Genomic DNA, 10,177 nt, shown 5'->3' with positions numbered 1-10,177 from the left:
GGGAGGAGGAGGGGGTGGCTGGTGAAAAAGGAAATAAAAAATTCAAATCTTAAAAAAAAAAAATAGGGGAGGGGGGCGTGGGGCAGGACAGGGTTGGGAGGAGGATAAGGGGGATAGTGGGTTTTTTGAATTAAGTTGGGGTCTTTTATATTTTGTAAAAGATTAAGATGTTTGAAAAAATACATTTTGGACCCCAGTTTTCTTAATCCCAAATTTAATTAGATTTTGCTTTCAAATGGTCCCCATGAGTCACCTATACTAATTTCACAACTAAAAGGTCATCTATACCTAATTCTTCCAAGTGACTACCACTTTCCAATTAGTAAAACTTACACAAATAGCTACCTTTTAATAGCCTCTAACAAGTTATAGTTATAAGTTGAATATTTACTTTTCGTAGCTGGTTTTGGATATATTTCAGAAGATTCTCGGCTGGCTGAAATATAGTGAAATACACTGATATATAGATCGGCTGTTGAGTAAAAAACGGCTATATTTATGGCAATAAGAACCTTTTCCAAATTAAATGTTAATTTGTATTTATGGTTCCATGATTCACGCAAACCTCCTGAGGTTCCATTACAGCTAACATCTATCAATCAAATTAACTCCATTCAAATACTTTTTGAATTCAAAAAACAAAATCAGCATCTTATCTTTCCCAAAAAATAGCAAAAGTTCCTTCTTTTTTTTTTCAACAATCTGCTTTGCGATAATACAGCAAAATCCCTTTCGTTTATTAATTTTTTCAACAATCTGAATGGAGATATGTTGTTCTAGTATCGCTGTATTTGTAATGATATAAATGGTCAGCGTAACCGCTTTGATCCGACATTCTGGTTTTTGGAACGATCAAAATTGTTACGTTAACTACAAAATAGATGCAGTTGTATTCAGTGATAATTGCAATTACGATGAACTGGTTGCTACGATTTCAACTTGGTCTGGATTGCAGAAACAAAATCTCAATAAAATATGTTGTTGAGGGGGATACTCAACCAATGGAAATACACAACGATATGGGAGTCAGGGTGTATGTTGAGCTTAAGAGGGAAAAAAGTGTTTTGGGGATGTATCCATTGTGCGTTAGTATTACAGATAATGATGTTGAGGAGATTGCAACTGGTGAGTGTGTTTTTAGAGACGATGTGCTTCAACTTGGATATGATGATAATTTGGAGTATATGGCTGCGTATGATTCGAATGAATTCGATCTGTCAAATTGTGGAAAGGCTGTTGTATTTTTAGATGAGGACAACAAATTGATTATTTCCACCGCAGAACAGAAGGAAATTTTTGTAGATCAAATTTACAAGGATAAGGATACATTGAAACTTGTAATGGCGAATTATGCTATTCGAGAACGATTCAATTTCAAAACTGAGAGATCAAATGTTATAAGGTATGTTCTTCCCATATTCTAACTTTGCGGGACATAATAAATGCATTACAAACTGCTCGTTACTGAGAATGAATTCATATTGATATATGTTTTTTATTGTAGCTATACAGTCGTATGTATGTCGCCTGAATGTGAATGGAAATTACGAGCGTCAAGTGTTGGAAAATCTGAACTGTTCAGAGTTAGGTATTTCCATGACGAACATACATGCCCTTTGAAGGACAAGGTATATTCACAGAGGCAAGCAACAAGTTGGTTTATTGGGGAATCGGTTGTTAAGCCGAAAATAGCGAACCACAAGAGGAAAGTCAGCCCTGGGGATATAATGGACGACGTAAAAAATGAATTCGGCGTAGATGTTTCTTACATGCTGGCCTGGAGAGCTAGAGAAAAAGCTATGAATGATTTGAGGGGGGATCCTGCTGCTTCATACAATAAATTGCCGGCATATATGTATATCCTAGATAAAACATATCCTGGATCATATGTTAAAATGCATAAATCATGTGAAAATGAGTTCCTGTATTTCTTTGTTGCACTCAAAGCATTCATAAAGGGATTCGAGTGTTGTAGACCAATAGTGGTAGTGGATGGTGCACACCTTAAAAGCACGTATAATGGTACATTTGTATCCGCAAGTACTTTGGATGATGCAGGTATGTGTATTCCTGTGCGTTTAATTTCAATAATATAAACTGAAAATACATTGTATATACCGAAATATACTGTGAAATATAGACTACATTACTCTTATCTAGACTTAAAATATAGACTGATAAAAATACACAGTTTATGGATTAACTTTTTACAATGTAAATGTATATACAGGTAATATTCTACCACTGGCATATGGTTTGATAGATTCGGAAAATGACAAGTCTTGGACTTGGTTCTTTGAGCAGTTCAAGCAAGCTTATGGTATTAGGGATAACATGTGTGTCGTATCCGACAGACACGAAAGCATAATCAAAGCGGTGTATCGGGTGCATCCTACTGTTCCTCATTTGGCCTGCATATGGCATTTGTGGGAAAATGTGACTAAGAAATACAAGTCGAATGATGAAGTATTGAGTCCTGTCTTTTATTCACTTGCCAAAGCATACACACAGGATGAGTTCGATAAACTGATGGAAAAGATTGAGAATGTTGATATACGAGTAAAGGAATATTTGGATGATGCTGGAAGGGAGAAATGGTCTAGGCTATATTCACCTGTTAATAGAGGTTGGAGGATGACTTCGAATATAGCGGAATGTATTAATGGAAAATTAGTAGCGGCAAGAGAGTTGCCTGTATTTGATTTCCTTGAAGAAGTTAGGAGGATGTTTGGGAGATGAAATTGCACAAATAGGAAAAATGGTACATACACATTCTCAACACTTTCGAGACGATACCAAGAAATGCTCTCAATGAACGAGTATAAATCGTTACGCATGAGGGTAAGTTTTTTCTTGATGATAAAACTGGTTTGTTTATATCTCAGGGTATACTTCTCTGTATTTTTCTATATTTTGTTGTATTTAGCTAACTGCCTTAAGTTTTCTTTTTAGTTTATGGTAACTGACATGCAATGTATTTTTGTTGTTGAATGTGCATGTTTCTTAGGTTGAAGCATCAACTGAATATGTTTATACGGTTAATGATGGACCGCGGTGTTTCATAATTGATTTGAAGAGAAAAACTTGCAGTTGCAGGATGTTTCAAATGGACGAAATACCATGTTCACATGCCTGGGCTGTGTTAAAGAGTAAAAATCTAACGGATGATGCATATTGCTCAGAATTATTCAAGCCAAATACAGTGGTGAATACGTATGATGTGCCGATTGATCCACTTCCCGACGAGAGTGAGTGGAATGTTCCAACACACATATTAGAGGAGGTTGTTCTGCCACCGAGACACAAGCGACCTCCTGGTAGGCCAAAAAAGAAAAGGGATAAGCCATTAATGGAGCTGATGATTGGTAAACGTAGGAATGCTTGTAGTACATGTGGACGTCTTGGTCGTAACAGGCGTTCGTGTGGTAATGAGCCACTTAAGAAGAAGAAATAAATGTCTAGTCTTCATTTGTGTTTTATTTCTAGGACAGTTGTCCGATGATGTTTAAAAAAAATCAGATGTATTCCATCTTGAATTCATTTTTTCTTTTCTGTGATGTATTTCACTGGTGTTATGTCATAGAATTGACCTGATTTGTTCAATAATAAAATTACAATGAAATTAACTTGAAAAACATTGGTCAATACTTGTGCCTCAAAAAATGACTTTATATGTGCAATGATTGTTGTGGGAATACATTTGATTCATACATAACAAATTGGCCGAATTATTATACAAAGGGAAAGCATTCAGGAGTTTTGTAACTTTTTTATATTTCTTTGTATTTCTCTGTATTTCAATTTATTTCCTTGCATTTCAATATAGTGTCATTGTTGGGGAATACATTTTAAAGAATACTCGTGAACTTATGAACCAGTTGACTTTTATTGCAATATATATGACATGGTTGTTGCATTTCTGGTTTTCCAAAAAAAGAAGTTTACCAGATATACAATGAATAAGGAAATGTATTGCGTACTTATAACAAACAAACACGAAATGACTGCAGACAACATACGAGTGTATTTAATAATATCCGAGAACACTAGACAAAAGACAACACCATACTCGTTGTATTCTGAAAGAAAAACATACTGTCTAAATGTAATATTAACTGATCCAAACACTAATGTTCAATATCAAAACCACATGAAAAAATGTCTTGAACTAAACAACATCTAATCTACCCCAACATCTACTCTACGTCATCTACTATATTCACTGCATCGTAATCAACTATAGGCCTGACTGGTCTTGCTGGTTGCTCGTTATCACTTTCTCCATTCTGTTTTGCCTTTCCCCAAGCATAGTCGCAAAGAAGTGCACCATCTCTGACGGTGAAACTTTGCATCAATATTGACTGGAATGCCTTCACCCGAGCTCAAGAATTCAGCAAAAGCTGCCACATATACACCACAATCCCTGAAACCAAATGAACAAAAATTTATTCGTGCTTTAGTAAAATTTTAGAAGAAAAACAATGTTATTGAATCTGTATTTCAAAGATAAAAAAAAAAAACATACATGCTTCCAGAGGGTTGTTGTGGTAGATCGTCCACATTAACGACATCAAAATCGTCATTTAGTGCTCTGTTTTTGTAAGCGGGGTGATTCTGAAAATCCATATCCTTCTTCTTTTCATAAAAACCGGACATTTGTAGATGATGTGACACAAGGGCAGCCATCATGTTCACTTCTCTCCTAACGACGGCATCATGCCCTGCAGCTCGATATGAGTCGTACACATACAGACATCTGCGCAAAAATCATAAACAAATATAAGAAAACAACAAAAAGATACATTATAGAAGTGTATTTCATTATTTCTATAGCGTATGTTTAATAACAAATACACACCTGTCAATGAATGATATTACCACTAAAATCCAGTGATTTTCCTCTTTCACATTGACAGGGATTAACACGTTGTCAACTGTATGCCATGGTACATTACCCGTCAACCTGTACCCATTTATGTACTCACATACATCAGATTCCTTGCTAGCAACACTTGTGGATGATTCCGGATTTTTCCAAGTATGATAAATCTCGGTGATTATGGTATGTAGTATACAGCTGACGGTGGTATATTTATATGTGTTGTTATCTTCATATTTGCCTTTCTTACGGAGGTAATAAAAAATAACATCAAGATGCTGCAAATAAAATATAGAGGCAGTCAGTAATCTCAGTTGTTACTTCATTAAAAATACATTGAAATATATTGAAAAAAATACAGCAAAACTACTGAAAAAAACAGAAGCATATCATAGTAGAAATATAACCGAATGTTATTACAAAAAAAAAAAAAAAAACAGTACGAAAGGTACATATGGTAAATATAGTGAAATATAGAATAAGATTCATTGAAATACACATTTTGAAGAACACAGTAAAATGAAAGGTGATAAATAAGTGAAGTCGATCTGTGGAATACATCGAAATATATGATAGATACGGTGAAATACATGAAGAAAAAACAGTGAAAATTAGGAAGATTTAACGAAATACATCGTAAAATAAACATTGAAACATGCAAATGGAAAAAGGAAATTCTGTAAAAAAAACGAACCTCATCATTCCAAAGTTTCCCTTCCATTGATAACAAGTAGAACCAGTTTTTGTCTTTAACAAGTGTGACGCCTAACTTGAGGGACATATCGACGTCTTCAGGATCCACTAATTCCTTGTTTTTTCTATAGTGGTTTTCCTTGTCTCTTCTATATATCAACAGACAAAAAAGAAACATATGATTAGAAATCTTGTATAAAAAACATTTTCATATTTTAAAGAAATGTAATCTTAAAAAAACTTACTTTTTATCATGCCTTAATAACAGATCCTTCTTGAGCCAATTTTCATATTCTTGAAAATACGTCGTGTCCACAGGGGCATTTATTGGATGTTCTACAAAGGGGTGCTTCTTTTCAAATTTGATAGGGACAGAAGACCTTGCAGAAGATCCTGCTGAGCTGTAATTTGGCATGAAAGGGGACACAGTGTATTTGCTGGGTTTCCTATCTCGCACAATGCTTGGGTGGACAATCATTCGGCGTTCAGTATTTTCGATTGAAGGTTGTGCTATTTCAGCAGTTGAACCTTTCCGTACTCCAAGTTGGCTGGGTAATTCATCATCAAGAATTAACCATTGAGAATTTGGTACAACGTTCTCAACTTTGCTGCTCTGAGGGGTCGTAAACATGTAGGGATCAGCTTGATCATTAACTTGTATTGCAGGGGGACCAAGTGGAATCACGGTGGCAAGAGGACACTGGATTAGCAACTCTGCTACCATTTGCTCTGATGCACTAAATTCTGCATTATCATTTATCCCACCTTGTTGCACAACCAGAACCGGCACATGTGTATGCACAATGACTGCCTCGCCTTATATCAGTTATAAACATTCAGTGAAACAACAAAATACAAATTCAAAATGAATTAAAAGCATCACCGGGATATACAATAAATAAATCAGTGTAGTGTTCATTGCACAGTAAATACACTGGAATACAAGAATGAGTTAGAAAACAGTGAAATATAATTTGAAGTATAACAACTCGGGTTAGAAATATAGTGAAATACACTAGAAAGTGTTAGAGATGCAGTGAAATATACTAAAAAAAGTTACAATGAAATTCAGTAGAATACAAAAAAAATGTTGTGACAAGTGAGTTATACACTGAAATATGGTAAGAACAATTAGAGATATAGTGAAATATATCGTCAAATATACTAAAAAAGATTAGAAATACAGTGAAATATACAAATTAGTGTTAGAAATATAGTGAGATATACTAAACTTGTTATGTGAATACAAGTAAACATGTGTGTACCACATCCTTTCACAGAACCAAAAATGGGATTCTGAAAGAAAAAGAAAAAAAAGCAAATTTTGTTCTTAGGTACCTGTGGTTGTGTTGGCTTCGGGGGTGTTTCACCGCTACCTTGAATCTCTTCAGTTGAAGCCTTTAAAGTATCCCCACTTTGTGTACTTTGGCGCATTCCAACACCAGAAACATAGCCAGTTAACATTGTGCCTGTTAACTTCATATTTTTTTCCAATAATATATATTATTGTGAGTTCCTATATGTATAACAAAACATATTAAAAAAGTACATATTGTTAAAGGGTAGTTTTTACCTTATTTTCATCAATACCATCTTTGACAGTTGATGTCTCTTTGGCATATTGTTGTTCTTGATTGAATTCATGCGAGTATTGTATGCCAGCCTCGTATTGATTTATCGGAGCTTCACTATCGGCAGCCTTAGAAATATATTTATATGTTATTCGTAAAAGTATGGGAACAGTTTTCATTCAAAATCTGTATTTTGTGAATAAACTCAATTTTATTTTGGATTTACCTTTTCTGAGGTTTGATTTCCCTTTATTGCCTCAACAACCTTTTTGAAGTTGTCATCGATGCACTTGCGAATATCATCCATGGACTTGTTAAGCTCAGTAAACTGAGCAGATACCTACGTGTTTTTGACAGAACAATACGTCAAAATTTTCAAAACCCTTAACAAAGCAAATATATTACAAAAAAAAAAAAAAAAAAAGGAGAACAACACACTTACATCGTTCTTAAAAGCTTGAAACTCTTGTCTGAGCAGTTTCACCTCATCAGTTTTGGTGGCTGTTTAGACATCATGATGCCTTGATGTCGAAGCGTCCTTCGATGTTGTGAGTGGTTCGTTCCGGGCTTGTTGTTTCCTAACAGTAGAATCTGTAACTGAAACCCGTCTGCGTTTCTTATTAGGCGGTGAATCAGATACGGCAGGCCGCTGTTGCTGTTTACCCCTTACATTGTGTGGTAGTGTGGTACTGAAGTCATCATAGTCATCATCAACCATCTCGTTACCTTCGGCAACTTCAACTCCGTCTGTTGGGTTGGGGATAGCTTGTGAAACAACAGGAGGCAAATTAAGTCGTTCCAACTCAGCAGTGGTTAGAAGAACATCATCAAAAGTACAAATCTGTGAATAAAAAAATTAGAAACACTGAGATATACATTAAGTACATAAAAAGAAATTGAATGAAATATATTTGTATGGATACATATAATAGTGTCAAAAATCATATATGGAAACATTTATGATATTTGGGGGGCTATAATGAGAAAAGTAGTGATATAGAGGACGGAGTCGATGAAAAATATAGTGAAATACATATGATTACCCCCTCTGAAAAGGTGGTGATCTACATTATAGTAAAAAAGAGTGAGAAATATACTGAAATACAATAACTGTATATTGAAATACAAGTGATATACATTTAAGTACATTAAAAGAAATTGAATGAAATATATTTGTGTAGATACATATAATGGTTTCAAAAAGAATATATGGAAACATTTATGATATTTGGGGGCTACAATGAGAAAAACAGTGATATAGAGGACTGAGTCGATGAAAAATATAGTGAAATACATATGATTACCCCCCTGAAAAAGTGATGATCTACATTAGAGTAAAATAGAGTGCGAAATATACTGAAATACAATAAATATATAGGGACAAATACAAGTGATATACAATGGGATGCAAATGAATAAACTTTGATTCAAATACAGTTAGAAAAAAAAAAGGAATGCATGTGTAAAATTTACCGGGTGTATGTCATCTCTAAACATGCCTTCCATCAAAGCATCAAATTTCGGTCTTTCTTCAACAGTCCGCCAATTCAATATTCTTGGAATTAAATTCCCCGACTTAATTGCAATATTGGATGAGACTTTTGAACAAGATTCATACAGCCAAACTTGCATGGCAATTGGCATTCCGTGAATCCTATAATATTGCTTGAAGTCGGCATATTTCTGACTGATGCTTGTAACCAACTCTTTGAAGGAGTCTTTGCCCCAAGGATAATCAACATATCTCCCATCCTTTACAACGTCAAAATGTATCCTAGGTATGTTCGATTGAACAGGCTCACTGCAGAATACAAATGTATTTATAAAATACAATATTGTCATCTTGACTGCGTCCTCGCCTTTGTCCTCCCAATCTATATTGTTGAAACACTCAATCAGCTGCCCCCTTTTGATGTGATCAGTTGTTCCACCCAAATAATCATCCATAAGCCTATTTTTTTCCGTCTTATCGTATACAAACTCATTTGCGTCGGAGACACAATTCAATCCAGTGATTAGTGCAAATTCTCTTATGCTAAAACGCAATACTTTTCCATTTATTTCAAAAGTAAAGCACTCGTATGTACTTCCCTTAAGCTCTTTAACCATGAAGCACCTGAACAACTGTGCTTGTACATCCATATGCTGCATTCTGAGATACTTCCCAAAAATAGAGTCTGCAAACTTGTCCATCTGACCAGCCCCCTTTAGTTTATCCCTAATGTCACTGATTACATTGACGTTCGTGTATCTTTGCATAGATGGGGCCACAGCAGGCTGCTTCGTGACCAAAAATCTAGAATCCTGGACCAAAAGACATATGTAAAACACAGTCAATTTTCCCTACAAAACTAAGATACAAAAATTTAAAAACAAGAAATCACAACTACAAAGAAACACAACTGCTAAAGTCTTAAAATTTAAAACAAACATGCTGTATTTTTGACATTCACTGAAATACACTGAAATATAATGAACAAATATACTGATAGAATGTCAAACCCAGATTAAAAACAAAAAAATAACAAAACTCAAAAACAAAACTACCAGATGATAAAATGTATATAACAAATTGAAAAACACATAAATAATTCAAAACAAAAGGAAATACGAAAAAAACAATACACATAAATATATGGGAAATATAGATCTGGTGAATTGAAATACATTCCTGAAAAGGGGAAAATACCTCTCCATCGTCTTCTACATCAATTGAAGGTTCCTTCCGAACTACTTTTTTGCCCTTGCCTCCAGGAACATTCTTGGTAACCTTTCTCTTCTTCTGTAGCGGCACTTGAGAAACTTTTTTATCTGGTGCTGACTGTTTCTTCTTTGTTTCTTTATCCTCATGAGAATCATGATGTTGTTTGTTCCTTCTTGGATCATTGATTTTTTTGCTACGCATCTCAGCATAAGATGACCCTCCTGCAATGGGGTTTTCTTGTTGAGTGAATCCCAAAGAGAAACTAGGAGCATCTATTATATTTTCTATACCTCGAGTTCTCGTGCCCGGAGAGCCAATTTCAGCCATTGA

The 10,177-nt window shown here is 34.8% G+C and overlaps 2 protein-coding genes across 2 annotated transcripts; one reads left to right on the top strand and one right to left on the bottom strand.

The window, feature by feature from the left end:
• The first annotated feature begins 881 nt into the window (after positions 1–881).
• On the top strand, positions 882–3,454 carry LOC132628646 (uncharacterized). Its single transcript, XM_060344410.1, has 5 exons — positions 882–1,402; positions 1,505–2,058; positions 2,231–2,726; positions 2,886–2,898; positions 3,008–3,454. The coding sequence occupies exons 1-5, from the start codon at positions 882–884 to the stop codon at positions 3,452–3,454; spliced, it is 2,031 nt and encodes a 676-aa protein (XP_060200393.1).
• An 818-nt stretch (positions 3,455–4,272) lies between these two features.
• Positions 4,273–10,174, bottom strand: LOC132628645 (uncharacterized). The gene is made up of 12 exons (XM_060344409.1): positions 9,833–10,174; positions 8,617–9,447; positions 7,727–7,984; positions 7,370–7,483; positions 7,146–7,271; positions 6,911–7,048; positions 6,838–6,868; positions 5,818–6,388; positions 5,574–5,721; positions 4,859–5,157; positions 4,526–4,756; positions 4,273–4,423 (listed from the first exon to the last, which is right to left on the bottom strand). The coding sequence occupies exons 1-12, from the start codon at positions 10,172–10,174 to the stop codon at positions 4,273–4,275; spliced, it is 3,240 nt and encodes a 1,079-aa protein (XP_060200392.1).
• Between the last annotated feature and the right edge of the window lie 3 nt (positions 10,175–10,177).

The sequence above is a fragment of the Lycium barbarum genome, chromosome 2 (assembly GCF_019175385.1).
Source record: "Lycium barbarum isolate Lr01 chromosome 2, ASM1917538v2, whole genome shotgun sequence".
In the NCBI taxonomy this organism is placed as follows: Eukaryota; Viridiplantae; Streptophyta; class Magnoliopsida; order Solanales; family Solanaceae; genus Lycium; species Lycium barbarum.
Note: the sequence above shows the minus strand (reverse complement) of the source record. Positions and strands in the feature narration are given on the sequence as shown.

What these genes read in the sequence shown, in the direction of transcription:
- LOC132628646 (XM_060344410.1), top strand. Translation starts at nt 882, where the DNA reads ATGCAGTTGTATTCAGTGATAATTGCAATTACGATGAACTGGTTGCTA. An exon ending in GAGAGATCAAATGTTATAAG is followed by an intron (nt 1,403 to 1,504) that starts GTATGTTCTTCC and finishes TTTTTATTGTAG; the next exon opens with CTATACAGTCGTATGTATGT. An exon ending in AAGTACTTTGGATGATGCAG is followed by an intron (nt 2,059 to 2,230) that starts GTATGTGTATTC and finishes ATGTATATACAG; the next exon opens with GTAATATTCTACCACTGGCA.
- LOC132628645 (XM_060344409.1), bottom strand. Translation starts at nt 10,174, where the DNA reads ATGGCTGAAATTGGCTCTCCGGGCACGAGAACTCGAGGTATAGAAAAT. An exon ending in ATGTAGAAGACGATGGAGAG is followed by an intron (nt 9,448 to 9,832) that starts GTATTTTCCCCT and finishes CTTTTGGTCCAG; the next exon opens with GATTCTAGATTTTTGGTCAC. An exon ending in TTATTAAGGCATGATAAAAA is followed by an intron (nt 5,722 to 5,817) that starts GTAAGTTTTTTT and finishes GTTGATATATAG; the next exon opens with AAGAGACAAGGAAAACCACT.